General features: G+C 45.6%; 1 protein-coding gene across 2 annotated transcripts in view; it reads left to right on the plus strand.

Moving 5' to 3' along the window:
• LOC127598052 (tumor protein p53-inducible protein 11-like) overlaps nt 1–21,307 on the plus strand; it is an 823,313-nt gene that overhangs the window by 795,627 nt on the left and 6,379 nt on the right. For both annotated transcript variants that reach the window (XM_052061562.1, XM_052061561.1), the window contains 4 exons: nt 9,921–10,057; nt 19,934–19,992; nt 20,142–20,190; nt 20,501–20,597. In XM_052061562.1, the coding sequence (XP_051917522.1) occupies nt 9,932–10,057; nt 19,934–19,992; nt 20,142–20,190; nt 20,501–20,597 (331 nt within the window). In that variant the 5' untranslated portion in view covers nt 9,921–9,931. The remainder of the gene's footprint in view (nt 1–9,920; nt 10,058–19,933; nt 19,993–20,141; nt 20,191–20,500; nt 20,598–21,307) is intronic.

A 21,307-nucleotide genomic window follows, 5' to 3' on the forward strand; every position in this document is an offset into this window, starting at 1 on the left:
GCTGGCAACCGATTCAGGGTTTCCCCCGCCTACTGCCCGAAGACAGCTGGGATAGGCTCCAGCACCCCCCGCGACCCTAGTGAGGATCAAGCGGCTCGGAAGATGAATGAATGAATGAATGAAATACAAACATTTGTTCAGCGTGTGTGTACAGTCATTCATTACTCCTCTTCTTTGAGAAATACAGCAGGCCCAACCTAAATTGGTTGAAATAAACTTCATGTTATGAGGAGAATTTTTTTTTTGAAGAATGGCTTTTTGAACTTTGCCAAGCCATGAAAGCCCACGTGTCGGCATTATTTCTGACGCAGAGTCATCCCTGAAATTAGTTCTGCTCGTCATCCAGGAGAGGCTGCTTAGCAACAAAGTAGCACTTCAGCGAGCAACACGACCTCCTCTGTGTAACTAATATAGTTTAGGAGGAGATACAGTTGAAATGAAATATTGTCTGTTTTCAACACAAAGTCCAAAAGTCTTCTCTTAGTTGACTTTAATGTCTTTTTTGAATGATTTGATTAGTAAAAGTCATTTTATGGCCAGTGCTGTTTGGAGGCTACAGGATGTGTACAACAGAAAATGGTTTCACTTGCTTTTTCGCTCACCCAAGGACATGAACAGAAAGGAAGATTTGCACAAACTCCTGGGGGATGGAGACATAACGAAAAGGTTAACACAAAAGATAATCCTCTTCGAAATGAGTTTGTTGTACTTTTTATATCCATGTATTAGAATGAAATGTAATGTAATGTATTATTCGACTCATTCACTTTGCGTTATACTTGTTTAACTTTTAATACCGTTGCCGATACTTAACGAATTGCACACACAGTTGCTAAGTGCCTAATTGTAGAAGCTCGGCATGAATTCAATATAATCCACCGTGCCAGCTGTGTAATTCTTGATTTGTGGTTGCCCGAGAAAGGCAAAACCTCTCCTTCAATATACTGGCGGTCTTGAGCGATTGGATTGGTTGTATAGGATTCTTGTCACCTAATTTGTCATTAAAGCCTACCTAAATAATAATTTTCCACTCGGTTATCACGGGCAACAAGCCTTTGACATCTGCTATCTCGAGATGTCTTTGACTCTTGTTTTCACAGCCTAAATTTTCTTTACTGATGCCACAGCTAAACACCAACCCCAAATTTAGGAAAATGTCTTCCGTGGCTTGGGAACTTGCTGTTGGCGGTTCTACTCACAAGAAGAAGAAGGTGAATCTGTGACTCCAAGAGCAAGGTTTGGACCTTGCACCCCGGACGAGGAGTGGGATATGTTGAGACAATTGGTACAATTTCCAGCGCCTTACCGATGATGAGGATCACAGAAGAATTAGTCTGAGTGTCTTTTGAAAAGACCACCTCAACTTTGTACTTATGCTCGAAAAGCGTGGCACAACACGCTCATTGGAGTTCGTGCGTCAAACCACCAGAGGAGGTTCGCCAAGTGTCACAGAACATCTGGCATGTTTTTTACGTGTGGAAGACATGACACTTTAGTATTAGTCAACCTCTAAAATTATGGGAAGGATCGCCGCTATATTTTTGATTTTGGGGCCAGGAAACAGGGTTCCCACAGGTCTTTAAAGTTAATAAAAATCCATAAAAAATAAGTTGTAAAATAATGTTCTTAATTGTCCTTAATTTTCAAGGAACGTATATAAAATCAATAAAAATCTTGAGCAATTTATTTTTATTCGAAAGTTTTATATTTTCTAAATTAAATTTTTTCTTAGTGTACTTTATTTCAGAATGAATTAAAGTTTTGTTCATTAATACAGGTGGGAAAATTTGACATGCAGTATGTCAAATGAAGGGTTAGCTGATTGCCCCTAAAAATAAAGATGTGTCCTTCCTTTGGCAGCAATGATATGAACACCAGCTCACTAATATGTGGCTTTCTGTTCAGCCTGCATATTGCTGACCGGGCATTAAATCCACCGTGAATCCCCTGCTGAATGGAGATTCAGTCTTTAAAAAATGGCTAAATTAGCCATCAAAAGTCCTTAAAAGGTCCAAAAAGCAAGTAGAAGAGTGGGAACCCTGAGTCAGCATTTTTGTCAGAAAGCTCTGGTGAGTGCCTACAGAGAGCAAGACATTCTCCTAAAAATGTCAAAATATTGGGGCCAGTTGTCCTAATATTTGCAAGAGTTGAGGTTGGCATAAGTAGAGATATTCACATAAACTCCGAAGATTGAGTGCCGTTTTATGACGTTGAGCGATGTAAAGCTTGTTTACATTAAGCATCTCTGTGATGCAGTGGGAAGTAGGAGGTTTGACTGGTTCTTACGTCTGCTATCATCTAAATCAAACTGTGTACATCGTCTTTGAACAAAATGCAACCAATTTTTTTAAGCAGTGCAGGTACTGTACTGATATTTCTGCGCTTTTCAGATCGCTCGTTGCTCAACGTTTGACCTGACCTTGTCGCTGGCCTTTTTATTTTTATTTTTTGTCATCCTCCAACCCCGCTGTAAGAGTTGGCAGCATGATTTTATTACTTTTTCTCCTTAGCTGCAAAACCTGGCATTCTCACATTGTTGAAGTGTGCAACTGTCATCGAAAGTGAACTTGCCCAGTGTCAATAAAATGCCAGGATTTACACACATACTTAATTCTAAGTCTCATGGCTCAGAAGAATAAGGTGCATTCCTATTGTGCATTGTTATTAACAGAAAAAAATAGACAAGTCCTAATACATATTGTATGGCTGTAATATAAAAAAGCATGTCGGAGCAAAACAGATGAACAATTTGTGTCAGCTTTGTTGCTGTGCAAAGAACTCAGGACCTGATTGTTTATTTTCTTTCAGCGTTGGCAAGATTCCCTGCTGTGCTGTGTTGTGAGCTACTTATATTTTTTTGTTCGGACGAGATATTTCATCTCCTGCCGATGTGTCTGTCGGCACTGCTTTTTTACATCCCTTTTTTACACAGTTTCAACCATATCACACAATCTCCAGCGAAGTTCGCACCATCGCCGACGGCTCCTAATGAACCTTCGCCTTTGAAGACACCATCCCCCTTCGATATTGTGACCTACGTATATGCCATGTAACGGATTATAAAATAAATCTCAGCTCATGACACGAGAGCAAACCCAACTTTTCAAATCCACATCTCTCAAAATGATCTGAAAATGCAAATAAGCTGTTTAATTAGACCACAGTTGAAGTTTACAGTAAATTAAACATACATTAAAGAATGACACACATTGTGCATAGAATACAAAATATGCTTTGATTTTAGAACATAGCACATGGAAATGCTAACGAAAAATTAGCATTGACTTTGGCAATGATATTTATTTAGCACACGAACTCTCTGGAAACACATACAGACAGGTAAAATAACACTGCTGTACTCAAAGGCACAAATTATTCAAAATCTGGAAAAAAAAGTTATACTAATACACTTCAATTGCAATGTTCTTCAGTTCTCACTCCAAGTGTGTACTTCATCTCTTCTTCATCAGCCTGACATGGGTAGGAGTGCTGTCTTAATTATGGCAATACTTGACGAGGCCATACCACATTTTAGAGCAAAATATACCATCAAACAAGTCAAAAATGAACAGTCGAGCAAACAACACATAAGACGTCACAGGGATTACGTGAACTGGTCACAAATACAAAAACAATACGGCGGCGTACAGGGTATGTCATTATTGTGATACTCAATTGGCTGAAGCTTTTTTTTTTCCTCCGTGACTCAGATGCAGTTGATATTTGCACTGTTGTACTGTGTCATGGAATAGAAGGAAAATGAATTTTCAATGTCATATTGCTTTCAGCATGAAAATGAAGAGGCCTGAATTTCACATTTTTATAAGGTGATTTTATACTTCACAAAGAAGTGTTCAACGTGCAAGGGTGAAACGGCATGAGGCTATGATAGTTTTGATTGGTTGAGTTTTAGGAGTTATGTAAATACTTAAGTGTTGAAATCAATGATTCTCGTTTTGTTAATCATGATTTCACTCTTATTCCAAATAATCATGATTATTATTTTGTTCCATAATCGTCCATACGTAGTGTTCAGCTGGTCAAGATTGGTAAAATCCTTGGCAGTCACTGTCAACACTGTTAACACTCTGATGCGCCCTGTAACCGGAGAACATGATAAGATGTCCACTGCAGTAACCGCTGTCCCTGAAAGGGTTAAACACCCAAATGCAGTCCTCTCTGAAACCTGGGTTGGACCTTTTCTTGGATTTGTCTTGCACAGGTGATGGTGACAGATACCCGATTACTCTCCAATGCCATAGCGACAATCCACACCCCACTCTTGAATTCAGCTAATCTTCTTAATAGTTTTAAAGTCATTAAACTGCATTTCATCACGCTTCCTCTTCTTAGCTCGCGACCGTTGCAATGACACAAGCATTGTTTGAGACGGCACGCTTTTTGTTCTCATTTCGAAACCAATCAACTCCTCTTTCTCATTTCTGCTAGGATTTATAGTGACGCTGCTGATGTTTGTCAACATATTCATCAAAGTCGTCATTCCTCCTCCGACCTAAGAAATAATTGAAGTGACTGTCAGCTCCTTGTAATAGATTTCCACCGATGTTATTAGTCAAGCCGTAACCTTGTCTTGGTCCCAGCTGTCCTTTTTTTTTTAATTTGTCTTCCACAGGCTTGCTCCAGATTTGCCCTTTTATGCAGTCTCCTGCCAAAATCAGACCATATTTTTCTTTTGCACTTCACATTACCCTTCCCTGAAAATGTTAAACTTTTACTGATGCTGATGTCTGGTTATTTTTATTTTTTTGGTTTGTTTTCCGCAGCCGTTGAGTTGACAACTGGTATGTGACAAGCACCTGTAATGACATGTCAAACATTGATGTAATGCAAACAATCATTGTCACATTGAATGCCTGTTTTAACGTAGAGCACTCAAGTAATCACCATGATAATATTCGTAATTACAATGGGTGAGACATTCGATAAGGGATAAAATTCTCTTTGTATTGTTAACTGATGGGCTAATATACTATATACAGAGATGGAAGTGATGTTAGGATACACCCTAATCGTGAGTGGGTGACTTGACCTACAGTCCGCTGATGCTCCTGCTGTTGTGCTCCACAGGGACAGCTTCTTCCTTTCATTATCTTGAAGTTACACCACTCTGAAGCTTTAGTAGTCACTGTAGTAACGAGGAATGAAATCACAAGCAGTAGTCATTACACGTGGCTCTGGAAGGCGTACGTCATATGTCATTCAAAACTGTACGTCTTGGCTGTGTGTTGGAATTATGTTAAGAAGAACTGCGCGGTGTGCTATATATTCACCACAGTTGGTATGCCTCAGAAGCTAAGGAGATCATGTGGATGCTTGAGGACTGTGTCTTATTTTTGGGTGTCATTTTAAATGACACCTTTTTTAAAATTGCATCTAATTTCACTTACAAGGGTCTCTTTGGGAGTTCACACATTTCCAACAGTTCTTACTATGTTTAGCCATTTTGCCGTTTCACCAGCACATGCTCTGCCAGAAAATCTATCAAAGAAATGGAGACGCCGTTGCCTCTTGTACACTTATTGGACTAATAGTGCATGTACTTTATGCATGTATATTTGTACGTGTCTACACTGTACATGCAAATATGTACTGTAGCTCGGTAGGTAGGTGGATGTAACGGTGAAACAACACATGTAAACTGGCAACATAAACAATAAATGATTGCAGCCGCTTACTAAGTTATGAAGTTGTATGAACGCATCCGATGTCTATAGGATCTGTTATTTAGGACTTAAAAAAAAAATCAGTTTCTGGAGTAAGATGATCGTTTCTCTGGAATTCTGGTTTGCTCCCACCTCCTCATTTTATTATGACAACACAATCTGTCTCCAGTTGAATGAAATGCAATATAATCATCTTAGTCCATCTTGAAATATTCCGCATGCTATCAAGAATAATGCCAGTGGAGTCATCAGTGGCTCTCAACAGAGACCTCCTCATCAAATCTACGGTAGTTGTAATCATGACAGGTGTTTTCAGCCATGGAAAGTTGATTGGACCATGGGCAGTTGCTAAGCAACTGTGTCAGTGCTACATTGGCAAGTCAAGCAGTGATGGGGAGATTCATAGGGGGACCCGTGCAGGAGTATTTGAGCATATGGAAGCATGTGCAGTTTAGCACTCAATCCAAAGCTTGGCCATGAAGCAGTTCATTCCTTCCAGGGGTCACGTCTATTTTCGTGTATATTGCAACTATTTGAAACAGGCTGGCTCATGCTGCGCCACAAAACCAAATCAATGAGTCCTGACGCTGTAAAGATTTTAGTGCTTGGTACAAATGGGGGAGGTTCTCCACTATTACTTTCCACTTTCCTCTGTGAACTGTTTATTTGTTTTCTTTATGCCCCAATAAAGCAAGACATTGTTGTGAAATGTTATCTTTACCCTGGATTGGTGCAGCAGATTAGTTAATTGTAAAACGCATTAAAATATTGGTTTAAAAAATGCAGACTGGCAACCAACCGGTACAGGGCGTGTACCTTGCCTTTCACCCACTCAGTCAGAAAGGCTCCAGCTCATTCATGACAGAATTAACTGTCAGAACATGTATTTTGGCTCCCTTTTGGCTCATATGATTTTGTCATTCAGAGAGCTTGCCAACATGCAACCCCACTCTCATTGATCTCTGAATCTGTATGTCAGGAAGGAATCCACAGTTGTCAAGCCGTTCCATGTGTGGTGACAGCACACGGACAAACGGAGATTGCCCAAAATGTCCATCTTCTGAGCACACCCACACAGTATATATATATATATATATATATATATATATATATATATATATATATATATATATATACACACACATACTGTGTGGGTATATATAAACCATGCCCAAAATGGCCATCTTCTGAGCACACCCACACAGTATGTGTATATATATATAATATATATATATATAAAAATCCTCATCTCACCCCTCGGGTGGTGTCCGTCCCTCATTCAGCTCGGGTCCTCTACCAGAGGCCAGGAAGCTTGAGGGTTCTGCGCAGTATCCTTGCTGTTCCCAGCACTGCACATTTCTGGACTGAGATGTCCGATGTTGTTCCAGGGATCTGTTGCAACCACTCATCTAGTTTGGGGATCACTGCCCCGAGTGCTCCGACCACCACAGGCACGACTGTCACCTTTACCTTCCAGGCTCTCTCCAGCTCCTCTCTGAGCCCTTGGTATTTCTCGAGTTTCTCATGTTCCTTCTTCCTGATGTTTCCATCACTTGGGACCGCTACATCCACTAAAACGGCTTTCCTCTGCCCTTTATCTATGATCACGATATCTGGTTGGTTCGCCATTACCATCTTGTCTGGATCTGCAAGTTCCACAGGATCTTCGCTCTGTCATTCTCCACCACCTTCGGAGGTGTTTCCCATTTTGACCTTGGGGTTTCCAGTCCATACTCCGCACAGATGTTTCGGTAGACTATGCCATATATATATATATATATATATTCACTCATTCATCTTCCGAGCCGCTTGATCCTCACTAGGGTCGCGGGGGTGCTGGAGCCTATCCCAGCTGTCTTCGGGCAGTAGGCGGGGGACACCCTGAATCGGTTGCCAGCCAATCGCAGGGCACACAGAAACCGAACAACCATTCGCACTCACACTCACACCTAGGGACAATTTAGAGTGTTCAATCAGCCTGCTACGCATGTTTTTGGAATGTGGGAGGAAACCGGAGCACTTTTCTCGCGAGATTAACGCGGCACACGTCACAAGCGGATGTTACGTTGCTCTATAAATACACCAGAACGAAACAACAAGCGCGCTGCAGAAGTCCACGCCCATGTCTGTTTTGCCGGCCATTGCAGCACGAGACACCGACAACGGATACTTAAAGAGTTTATGAATGGAAAGTTTACTTTAAAAAAGTTGCCAGATTGCTCCACTGACAAGATCAAAGTTACCTGTTCTTCTCTCTCTGTGTATCTATGTAACGATGTATGCAACTGACGCGATTGTTACTTGTTTGGAACAATTTTGTGTGGAAGGTTACAGCGTTCCGTGTCCATATAAATAGAGTGGGTGGAGCTTCTCTGTGTTCGTCTGACAGTGACGGTGCGCAGAGGCGGTGACATGACAACGAAAGTTCAGCGGTGCAGTGGTAGCGACATAGCCAAAATAAAACGTCTCTAGTGTTGTCATCGAACCAAGTGTAGTCATCCGAAATGAGGTAGACACAAAAACCGTAGAGAGATTTCCGCGCAAGAAGTACCAACATAATCAACAGAGCCTGACTTTGTCAGGGGGAGTGAAACCCCCCTCTTTCAGAATGGTTTGCCCCAGCAGCACGGGGGAATGCTTGCGCTTGTTTGTACGTCCGGCAGTTTTGAATACAGCGGCACATAACGAACACTGGTGTCCGGGGTCTCGTTATTCTCCAACAAACATACAGAAACAGACTGCTGTGTCCAAAGCAAACTTGAGAAAAACGAAGTATGCAACCATGGTTTAAATCCACTATAGGCTGAGTACTAGTTTACCTTAGATGTGCACTTTATAATGTTATATTGCTCTGTTTTGATTTCATTAAAAAAGCTGTTAAAGCAGCTGTTGTGTGACAAAATATTTTTTTTCACTGTTGTTGATGGACAGTAATATTGTGTGAGGGATTATGTGTGAACAACTGCTCCAAGTGAAAAATGTTCATGGAAAATTGAAATTATTTCAGTAAATATTTGCATTTGGCACATAGAAAACTGATTCATGATTCCAAGTTGATGAGAGCATTAAAATGGGGAAAAATAGGACAAAATGTAAAAGGAAATTCAGAAACGATAAAAAATGTGTGAGTAATCACGATTAATTTTTTCGTCCATTTGAGTTAATTATGACAGTTGCATTTTTAATTAGATTAAATATTTTAATCGTTTGACAGCTCTAATATATATATATATATATATATATATATATATATATATATATATATATATATATATATACATATATATGATGTGTGTGTGCAAAAACATACACCACAGTTTTTACTTTCATAAAAACTGGATGTTTAATTTTCTGTATTTTTCAAACATCAAAGTTTTTCAGTAATTGCTCGAGTTTGACTCCTCCAGGTATTTGCCCTGTTTGGCTGCCATCGAATCGAATGCTGGACAGGCTGTTCCATCGAGAGTGTGTGCTCTGAGGAAGTTATCATTACTGAGGCAATGATGATGTGTCTTGTTTTGACGATTGCTTGTCCATGTTGTGTCGTCAGGCAATGGTCATTAGCGCTAATCACTTGGCCCTCTGCAATTAGACTGTGACCGTTCCTATTTGTATGCATTGACCAACCTATAATTAATGTACAAGATGCATTTGAAGCCTTTGGGCTTGATTTTAGGTTTGTGCAGTATGTCCAAAAGTGTGTGCAAGCTTGAATTGGATTGCACCTGTCTAATGGGCAACATTGCCACGCAGTTCATTTAGCTCCGTTTGACACCAGTACTATAAGCAAATGAATGAGTGAGTGAACATGCAATTTGGTGCCCGACATCTTCGTAGCTGATCCCAAGTTAAATAGATGACGCGCAACGTGCCGCTGATATTTTGTCTGAGTGAACAGCATGCAGTTTACCGCCTTCGCATCATTATTATTAAGAGTATGAAACATTATACATCTTTAGATAATGGCAACTGCTTTTTTAGAAAAAAATATAGAGATGTCTGGTGGAGTAATTTGGTTTGTTTTTTTCCATTCATGCTCTCTGCTATACAGTAAAATCAGCAAAGCGTGGATCATAGATTTTCGTATTTTTTTTCCTTTGCATTCCAATGAGAGTTTAGATTCATCATGTTAATTCTATAAAATCTATAAAACAATTCTATTCTGTGATAAAAATGATAGTATCTCACTCTCTATATATTTTTTTTCTTCAAGATTGTCTTCTGTTTTCTGTCTAGACGTGTGGATCATGGCTTCTAAACCCCACCCTCTGATGAAGAAGCACAGTCAGACCGATTTAATAAGCCGCTTGAAAAGCCGGAAGATTCTTGGAGTTGGAGGCGAAGATGACGATGGGGAAGTTCACCGATCAAAGGTCAGATTAAATTCCAGTCTTGTGGCTTCGGCAAAAGGCAAATTGTAGCTGGTGTAAGAAATGTGAAGCACATGGTTCAACATTATCTGAATGGATATTTTTTGAGCAATGCATTTAAGACAGTCTGTGGATCGCTGGACCAATCTACTAATTGCCTCATTAGTTGTACCAGTCTCCTGTTTTCTGCATTTGCTGCTTATGCGGACAGTCAATCTGTCACGTTGAGCCCGAGGCGATGAGGAATCGTCTCGTGCACAACAGAAAAAAAGAGGTGGATCCCCGGAGAAGCAGACAACGAAAAGATCTTGTGAGAACAAAGGGGTTTTTAATAAAGAACAAAGGAGCCCGAGCAGGGAAAACGGTAACAGAAAACGCTGGTCAAATAAGGACCAGGAAAAAATAAGGAAGACAACTGAAAACGCTCGCGAAACGATAAAGGGCGAGGAACAACCGAGATAACAATCTGATCAATATAAGAAGTACGCGAATGATCGAGGCCGTAAGGCAATAGGGCAGCGAGAAATAGTCGAACGACGAGAATAGCAAATCGAGAGCAATGGCACGGTAAGGAATTCTCCGGCAGTGAGATGACTGCCGGAGTTGCCTAATAAAGGCACGTAATCAGCCCGAAATAACGGGCAGGTGTGCCGAACAGGTGGCGGGAGAACCCGCCACCTGCTGGCGAGCACGCGACGTGACAGTACCCCCCCCTCAATGGACGCCTCCCGGCGGACTACCCGGTTTGGACGGATGAGCAGCGTGGAAGTCGCGCAGAAGGGACGGGTCAAGGATCCAGGAGCGAGGCACCCATTGCCGCTCCTCCGGCCCGTAACCCTCCCAATCGACCAGGTACTGGAAGCCCTTGCCCCTGCGCCGAGAGTCCAGGATGGCACGAACCGTGTACACCGGGTCCCCGTCGACCACCCGCGGGGGCGGCGGCGGAGCGGGAGGGGGCGCCAAGGCGCTGGAAGACACAGGCTTGAGCAGGGAGACGTGGAACACGGGGTGGACCTTCATGGAGGCCGGCAGCCGGAGCCTGACCGCGACGGGGCTGATGACGGCCTCGACCTCGAACGGGCCAGCGAATCGGGGCCCCAGTTTGGCAGACGAGCCGGCCAGGCGAAGATCCCTCGTAGCCAGCCACACCTTCTCTCCCACCGCATATGAGGGCGCCGGGCGCCGACGACGATCAGCGATCCGCCGGTTCCGGGACGCAGTGCGGGACAACGCAGCCCGGGCCTCCCTCCACACGTGATGGGCCCGCTTAAGGTGGCGCTGCACGGAGGGGACCTCCACCAGCCCCTCCTGGGACGGGAACAGCGGTGGCTGGTAGCCGTAGGCCGTCATGAACGGCGACCTGCCTGTAGCGGAGGAGACGAGAGTGTTGTGGGCGTATTCCACCCAGGGCAGGTGGTCGGCCCAGGATGCCGGACGGTGGAGACAAACACAGCGGAGGGCCGCCCCCAGATCCTGGTTGGCGCGCTCAGCCTGCCCATTGGACTGAGGGTGGTATCCCGAGGTCAGGCTGGCCGTAGCTCCGAGGGACCGGCAGAACCGCTTCCAGACGCGGGACACAAACTGGGGCCCCCGATCCGATACGATGTCCGCCGGAATGCTGTGGAGACGGAAGACGTGCTGGATGAGGAGGTTGGCGGTCTCCAGCGCCGACGGCAACCTGGACAAGGGCACAAAGTGAGCGGCCTTGGAGAAGCGGTCCACGATCGTGAGCACGACCGTCCGGCCCCGGGAAGGCGGTAGGCCCGTGACGAAGTCCACGGCGATGTGAGACCACGGGCGGGGAGGAATGGGCAGCGGCTGGAGCAGTCCTGCCGGAGGTTGATGTGACGACTTGCCGCAGGCGCAGGAGGTGCAGGCCTTGACGAACTCCGTCGCGTCGTGGCGGAGCTCCGGCCACCAGAAACGCTGGGCGACGAGCTGCACAGTCCGGTTCACCCCGGGATGACACGCCACCTTGGATCCGTGACCCCACTGCAGGACCTCCGAACGAAGGGCAGGAGGCACGAACAGCCTCCCCGCTGGGCACCCTGCCGGCACCTGCACCCCCACCAGGGCGGACTGGACCCGCTGTTCAACCTCCCACTGGACGGCCCCCACTATGCACTGGGTCGGGAGGATGGTCTCCGGGGAATGGTCCCACCCCGCAGGTTCGTGGAGCCGGGAAAGGGCGTCAGGCTTAGTGTTCTTAGACCCGGGGGAGTAGGTGAGGACGAAGTCGAACCTGGTGAGGAAGAGGGCCCACCGGGCCTGACGGGCGTTAAGTCTTTTTGCGGAGCGGAGATATGCAAGGTTCTTATGGTCGGTGTAAACAGTAAAGGGTTCCTTAGCCCCCTCGAGCCAGTGCCGCCACTCCTGTAGGGCGGTTACCACAGCCAACAGTTCCCGGTTGCCCACGTCGTAGTTGGACTCGGCGGCACTGAGTCGGCGGGAGAAGAAGGCGCAGGGGTGCAGCTTCTGGTCGACTGGGGAGCGTTGGGACAGCACCGCACCCACCCCTGAATCCGAGGCGTCCACCTCTACGACGAAAGGGTGGTCAGGGTCAGGATGTTGCAGAACCGGGGGACTAGTGAACGCCGCCTTAAGACGCGCGAACGCCGCATCCGCGGCAGGGTCCCACTTAAAAGGGATTTTGACCGAGGTAAGGCGGGTTAGGGGAAGCGCCATCTGGCTGTAACCCCGGATAAAGCGTCTATAGAAGTTGGCGAACCCCAAGAAACGCTGCAGTTCCTTGCAGTTGGACGGGACCGGCCAGTTAGTGACCGCACGCGTCTTAATGGGGTCCGCCCGTAGCTTGCCCTGTTCTATAATGAACCCCAGGAAGGAGATGACGGGAACATGGAACTCACACTTTTCTGCCTTGACGAAGAGCCGGTTCTCGAGCAAACGTTGTAGCACCAGCCGAACATGTTGCTGGTGCTCATGCAGAGAACGAGAAAAAATTAAAATGTCGTCAAGATAAACAAAACAGAAGATGTTGATCATGTCCCGGAGCACGTCATTAATGAGGTTCTGGAAGACGGCAGGTGCGTTTGTGAGGCCAAAAGGCATGACGAGATATTCGAAATGGCCCAGGGGGGTCTTAAACGCGGTTTTCCACTCGTCGCCCTCTCGGATGCGAACCAAGTGGTACGCGCTGCGTAAGTCTAATTTTGAGAATATGGTGGCTGATTGCAATGGGGCGAAGGCGGAGTCCAACAAGGGTAGCGGGTATCTATTTTTAATTGTAATTTCATTTAGTCCACGATAGTCTACGCAGGGTCGTAGGGACTTATCCTTCTTCCCTACGAAGAAGAAACCCGCCCCTAACGGTGAGCGTGATGGTCTGATGAGACCTGCAGCGAGCGAGCTGTTAATATACTCCGTTAACGCCTCACGCTCGGGATGGGATACCTGATACAGACGCGAGGTTGGCAACGGAGCGCCCGCCTGCAGGTCTATCGCGCAATCGTAGGGGCGGTGTGGGGGCAAGGAGCGCGCGCGATCCTCGCTAAAGACCTCCCCAAGGTCCCGATAGCACTCCGGCACTCCGTCAAGGCAGATCTCCTCGGGGGGCGTGACGCGTTCGTGCCTCCCGACGGCTGACTGCAGGCAGTGCTGGTAACAATAAGGGCTCCAGCTATCGATAGCGGGGCGCGCCCATGAGATCACCGGGTTATGCGTCTGGAGCCAGGGTAAACCGAGGATGATCGGGGCGTTCCGGGACCGCATAACATAAAAACGACGATGCTCAATATGATTACCGGATAAAGAAAGCTTTAACGGCTCCGTTCGATGCGTTACCACCGCCAGGAGGCGCCCATCCAGATCACGCACCCGCTTCGCCACTACTAACTCCTCTAAAAAGCACCCCAGTTCGGACGCGAGATTAGTGTCCATTAAACAATCATCTGCTCCCGAATCCACCAGGGCCCGAACCCGTCTTGACCGGGACTCGCCGAATACCTCCGCCTCGAGCTCGAGTCTATTAGGGTGTCCTGGTCGCTTATCGACTCGCCTAGACTCGGAGGGTGACGCGCGAGGTCGTGACTCACAGTAATCGGGAGGAGCGTGGAAAGACGATCCCGGATAGCTGGTTGTGGCGCGGGAGGGTGGTTGTGCGCCGTCAGGTGTAGCATGGTCCCGGCGACGGCGCCTTCCTTCCTCCGCGCCACCGTCTTTGCCGCCCAACTGCATCGGCTCCTCCGCGGATGCTGTCTCCCGGCCCCGGGAGTGCTCGCCGTGCCCCCGATATTCCTCACGGTACGGGAGACGTCGAGACGGGTACCGATCACCTCCTCGCTCCCGACCCCGTTCCCTCAGGCGATTGTCCATAAGGAGGGAGAGGTCGATCAGCTCCTCCAAGTCCGTGCTGTGATCGCGAGTAGCCAGCTCGTCCTTGAGCTGAGTGTTGAGACCCCGGCGAAACAGTCCACACAGGGCCCGATCGTCGTACCCGCTCTGCGCGGCCAGGATCCGGAACTCGATGGAGTAGTCAGCGACCGAACGCCTGCCCTGCTGCAGGGCGAGCAGCCGCCCCTCCGCCTCTCTGCCCCGCACGGGATGGTGGAACACCCGACGGAAGGCTGCCACGAAGTCAGGATAGGAGGTGCGGAGATTCGGCTTTGCGTCGCTGGTCGCGATTGCCCACGATGCCGCCGGACCTGTCAAGAGACTCATGATATAGGCCACCTTGGCGGCGTCAGTGGCATAGGAGGACGGCTGTTGGTCAAAAACGAGCGAGCAGTTGTGTAAAAAGTGTCCACACTGCCCGTGCTCACCCCCGTAACGCGGGGGATGTGGAAGCGAGGGCTCCCTCGATACAGTGGGGTACGAGGGAGGCGCCTCCGGAGTGGTAGGACGAAGACCGGAAGGGTGTCTTCGTTCCTCCACCCGTTTCAAGCGGGGTTCGAAATCCTCGAACCGGTGAGCCAGCATGGAGACCGCGCCGCGGAGTTCCGTAATGGTTTGGCTGTGCTGGCTCATTTGCTGCTCTTGCCGAGCAAGAGCGGACAAGATCTTTTCGACGTCTGCGGGATCCATGGTGGCCGGAGAATTCTGTCACGTTGAGCCCGAGGCGATGAGGAATCGTCTCGTGCACAACAGAAAAAAAGAGGTGGATCCCCGGAGAAGCAGACAACGAAAAGATCTTGTGAGAACAAAGGGGTTTTTAATAAAGAACAAAGGAGCCCGAGCAGGGAAAACGGTAACAGAAAACGCTGGTCAAATAAGGACCAGGAAAAAATAAGGAAGACAACTGAAAACGCTCGCGAAACGATAAAGGGCGAGGAACAACCGAGATAACAATCTGATCAATATAAGAAGTACGCGAATGATCGAGGCCATAAGGCAATAGGGCAGCGAGAAATAGTCGAACGACGAGAATAGCAAATCGAGAGCAATGGCACGGTAAGGAATTCTCCGGCAGTGAGATGACTGCCGGAGTCGCCTAATAAAGGCACGTAATCAGCCCGAAATAACGGGCAGGTGTGCCGAACAGGTGGCGGGAGAACCCGCCACCTGCTGGCGAGCACGCGACGTGACACAATCTAGATCCCACATTCCCATGAACCCCGTAGCTCTCAAGAGCAATGCTCCCCTGGAAGATAGAAGACTTGGATGCATTCCGACAAAGCTTCACACGTGCATATAGACAGTGAATGCATATCCAAAATAATAATTTTCCAAAACACAAGCTGGCCGAGAAAGAGTGAATTGAGATTCCCATTAGTTTGCTATTGTAGAAGAATGATGACAATAAAAACACAGTACGGAGCATCCGGAACATGAGGAGACTAAATCAGATATCTTCAACGTACAGTACATTCCTTTACACGTACCTGTAGCTGAATGTTGGACGCAGAGAGGGTCATTTGACCGAGCGAGGAGCTGTTCATGTTTGATGATCCATGCTTATTGAATGAGTCTTGTGGTGTTATGGGGTGTATTGACTGCATGGTAATCCAGCATCAGTCACACTTTAAGCCACTGCAGTTTATGTATGTAAATTGTGTTAATTCTCCATTTAAGTCAAACATTCACCCCGGTTTCGAATTTTGATTGTGGTTCATCATGTGAAGCAATGAGGAAGAAAATGGGAATGGGAAGTTTGTTCCATGCCAAGGCTCGCTCCCGGAAGGAAATATCTGCATCTCTGAATTAATGTGGGTTTGTAAACAAAGGAGGGAAGTGCTTCTCTTGTGCCTCACTTGTTTGCCTCTTCCCACTGAGGTAGGAATACAATACAATACAATACAATACCATACAATACAATACAATACAATACAATACATGCTGATTTATATAGTGCTTTCACAACAGTGGCAGCTGTAACAAAGCGCTTTACAAAACAGTTAACATAAAGTAAAATAATAAACACAACACATAACATAAAACACGGACAGTCGTGCAGTCCTAACCACTTTTCCGTCACACGCTTTGTTGTTTGAAGCGGTTTGAGATGAAAGAGGAGAGAATCAAAGTGTCCTTTAACCAGTGGATCAGAGACGTCATGCTCAAAATGTGCACACGTCGGCTACGAGCTAAGCTTCAAAGTCAACAAGAAGCTGTAGCATCCATTGACAAAAAAAGAGATTGGTGCACTTCTCCTGTCCCATGGAAATCCATTTCAATTCCAAGCGGCGACTCACGGTTCCAAATACGCATCGGCGCTCTTCGCCAACCCTCCTCTCTCCTCATCCTCAACTTCAGCGGCCATCCATCCAGCCGCACCAACGCCAACTGTCCAACAGCGCTGACATAGCCACTGAACAAATCGGGGTTGTGAAAAATGCTGCCCATTACTGGCGCAAAAAACACAAGCGCCCCAGGTCTGTCCATCGCCGACAGTCAATGGCGCCGACCTTCCTCCCAATCAAAATCTGTGCTGGTACAGGCGTGCTGCCGAGAAGGCGCAACCACCAGGCACAGATAATGCTCCTTTGACGAATGTCGTGGCCAAAAAGCGCTGAAAAAAGTCCACACAATGAAACAACAAACAACATGTGACAAAACAAAAGACAAAAACAGCAAAAAAGAACAAAAAAGCAAGGCTCTTGAAGAGCATTTGCCGAAGGCTGCCTACTCGGGCGCCATCCTGGAAAAAAATACTATTGCAATTACAAAACGTTACATTGAAGCATTCGATTTTATGCTCTCACGTAGTAGCTGTGTTTCACTGGCAGCTTCTGAACACAACGGCCGCTCTTTCAACGCTCTGACAGCATGAGACAGGACCTTTACACACGCCTACCACTTCATAAAGTGTCAAAATCCAGAACAGCCCCGCAACAAAACTCCGTTTCACCTGGAGATTTGTCATTCTCAGTTTACTGCCCGTGTCGGGCCGAATGATGAATGAGGTGAAAACAGCACACAGCAGCTGTGATGAAGCATCGCTCCTCAAATGCCACTTTAGTTCTTCATTTCCTGTTTCTCCCTTTGTGCACTATCCCCCTCAAGTCAACCCCATCGGTTGCTTCCCAGCTTGCTTTGGGTATTTTTTCAAGGCGCATATAATTCAGGTGTTTTCGGTCAAAGAGTCCCTTGGAACAACAAGAAGGCGTCTTCCCAAAATCACGTGATCCCAGCTGGCACGGATGGATTGATCTTGTATGGTCAATGCCAGGGGTGGGCAATTATTTTCCCGGGGGGGCCAAATGAGAAGCAGAAAATATTGTGGAGGGCCGGGCCAAATGTTAGAAATAGAAAATAAAGAAGATAACACAATATCTTTGTATGCTAGTAATAATGTAACATTCTCCTCCACCATCACACTCAGCACCTGTTCTCCTCAAGGATGTGTACTCAGCCCCCTGTTGTTCACGCTCTACACATTTGACTGCTCTCCGACTCTTATTAGCGGTCCAGTTTGCGGAAAGTTTTTAACATGATAACAATCAAACCATTCTAGGAAATGTTCATTTACTCGAGCCATAAGCAATTCACTCTGATCATGGAAATTGACAGAATTGGACTGAGTAAGATTCGCTTCCTTGTTTTTCAAAGCCTCGTAGATTTGAGTCTTTCCAACTCCAGGCGTCTCCTGAATGTTTCATACTTTGTTACCCGCTTCGTTTAATCAGATACATATCACTTTCCCTTCCATGGTCATTACTCTCTCCCTCTTTCTTCGTCTTCCCCTCCCTCCCTGTGCTCTGCAACTTGAAGTAACTGCGCTACCTGGTGTTGAAATACCTGTCATTACAAGTCCAAACGAAATGAATGCAATCAAACCTTAATTGTGCACCAATCTTCGGCGGTCCGGATTAAAAAGACCAACGGGCCGAATCCGGCCCGCGGGCCGTAGTTTGCCTAAGAGGAAGTGTGCAATATAGCGATAGAACGCATGTTGTAGGGCAATATAAAAATGTCTACCGCACAATATGATAAGAGAAGAAAACCTTTATTTGTCTCACAGTGGAGAAATTCCCAATTTACAGCCGCAAAATTGTGAAAGAGATCCAACCCTATGTCGTTTGTTTTGATGTGTTTGGTCATTGGGTTAGCTCTGTTGCTAAACTAAAATAGCTTCCAAAAGGGTAACACAACCTTTCCATTACTTTGTACATCATCATTCACTATCCAGCCAATGTGTTATGTTTTCTGTGTAAAATTAGTTTTATACAGAAAGAAAATGGAGACGGGTGATTTTATGTAATCACAAGGGAAAATGCAGGACAGATTTGGATGTCATGATCCAATTTATTTCTGTAAAATGCAGTCAAATTCGATTCAGCCTTTTATTCCACCTTTGGTTTTCCTAAAATCCTCACTGTGTATATGCTTGTGTTACAACGTAAAATTACTCATATAAACATACTGCTTGTCTAACTCGGAAAAATATTGAGCGGTAAATTTTCTGAAAGCCCCTTTTTTCCAACATTTTTCTTTAGATCAGTCAGATCGCTTCTGTTCGGGGTTGAGTCGAGTGAAAAATGATTTTGTAATTGATGGCAATTTTCTTGTAAGTACTCCCAGCTGGAAAAAGGATTCATCCTTCTGCTTTTCTGCTTTTCATGACCCAATGTATTATTATTTTTTTAATTATCCCGATGTTCTGACCACAACACAAGAGCAGTTTGTGATGAGAAGAAAGCACTCCTGTTAGGGATTCAAGGCTTTGAGCAAAACAATTGTACTTCACAGCCAATCAAGGGTTGCTCTCATTATTTAAGGCTTGAGGGTCTTTTCATGCAATGAATCGGTGATGTCTTTTTACATTTTTGGACTGATGTTGACCAGTTTTCTGAATCTCCTGACCGGTTCATTGAGAAAACAAGAAACAACAACAACAACAAAAAAATCTATTCAACCATTTTGCTGCAGATATGACCTGACCTCAATGCCAGTGAGCATTGAGTTTAATGAAATGCTACCTTGTTTGTGACTCCACAGCCATAGTGATTTTATTTAATTTTTAACCTGCAATAGCATCTTTCAATGTTTAGCAATATAAATTAAGCACTGTTTGGTACAGTGTTGCTTAGATTAAGTTATTTGCAGCAAACATGTTTTTTTCTCCTGGGATTCACGAGGCTGGTGTTTACTCATCCGTAATTCACAAGCTGATGAAGTTATGACACAGCCCCTCTTAATCTTCAGGCTCTGATTAAGGAGCTGAAGACATTTATCGTCGCTAATTGATATCATTAAGACTACTTTCTGTCACTGTCACTCAGCCTGTCTCTGATTTTGACTTCTTTTTTTGTAAAAGTGTTTATTTATGGGCGCTGAAGAGTAAGCGTGGGCGACAACACCTCCAAGGAGGGCACTTACTTAAATGATTTGCTCCTCAATAAATATCTATCATTTAGATATCAAGTTTCCCTCATACTGTAACCACTAATTGTCGTTTCTTCCCTCTTCCATGTTGGTTTACAGATCAGTCAGATGCTGGGAAATGAGATGAAGTTTGCAGTTCGAGAGCCAATCGGTCTGAGGTGAGATATCACCTCCTTGATTACTCAGCCGCGACTGTGTTCACACTGCACGCTGCATCACTCCCAGGAAAGTTCAAGACGTGTCAACACTGTTAAAAACATATTAATCGCGGTTTAAAGCGATGCCTTTTATGTGTGCCCCCCTCAAGGATGTGGTTGCTAACCTCAGCAGTGGGTTTCACTGTGATCGCCGCAATGGTAAGTGGTATGGAAATTACCCAATCAGCATGCTGTGCAAATTGTGTTCCCTCATTATGTCATGTGCGGCTATGAATGAATCGTCAGTTTTTCAGTTGTGTGCGCTTGAAGCGTCATGAGAAACAGTTCAGTCTTTGGTCCGATTTATTGCTTCCATGTTCAATATGGCCAGTGTTCATGGCTTCTAGCTCACAAACGGCACACATGCGGCACAGTGGCTGTATTTTGAGGGCTCCATTTTAGGGACATTTGCGGGGACAATGTTGCTGTGTCGAAATAATGACGTGTCTGTCATCGTTTTCCGACACAGGCCTTGGTGTTTCCCAACCATCTCTATGAGGTTGTTTTTGAGGAGGAACTCTCTACAACCAGCCTCTCGGTTCGCCTTTATGGAGGAGCGCTACTCAGTAAGTCATGGTCCAAAGTTGCAAAAAAGATAAATTCAAACAGCTTTCCAGCTCAGTGATCGACAGCTGTGTTTATAAATGGAGACATGATGTTTTAATGCTTATTCCTTGAAAAGTTCTCAACACTGTACTGGGTTTCTTGTGACGTGGAGTCATAACTCCATCCAAGCAATCATAATGGAGGCTACAGTTGGATGAAAACCATCCCTATGGGGTCATGGTTGAGGCTTTCTATAATTTTTTTTCTCCAATTTCATTCATTGTGTCTTGAATGTGTTATAGGGGCATGAAAAGGTTTCAGGAATTGTTTAGGAACAGCTTCTGCATGCTCATACATCATTTCTTCTGGCGTGATGATTTAAGCTGCCGTACATGAACCAACATTCCTATTTTCATGGTGTGAAGGTTTGAACTGCATCACCTGGAAGCCTGCTTATAGTTTAAATCTGATGTTGTTTTGTGTAGTTATATTCCTCATTTGACTTTAAGCATTGCAATCAACATTGGACAAGCCATGTGGTGGGGTATTTATGGGTTTTCTGCTTTGCCGCTTCCTTCGACCAAAGAAAAAAAGACAAACAAAAAAATCTAGTGTGGCGCGATGGATAACATTTACGGTACTAAAAAGCTGTAATAAAAGCCTTTAGGCAAATCGATGAGTCAATCACTGTGATTACAGGGTTAGTGCTGTCTTAGTGAGAGCGTGACCT

Source organism: Hippocampus zosterae, chromosome 3 (assembly GCF_025434085.1).
Source record: "Hippocampus zosterae strain Florida chromosome 3, ASM2543408v3, whole genome shotgun sequence".
NCBI classification, from domain to species: Eukaryota; Metazoa; Chordata; class Actinopteri; order Syngnathiformes; family Syngnathidae; genus Hippocampus; species Hippocampus zosterae.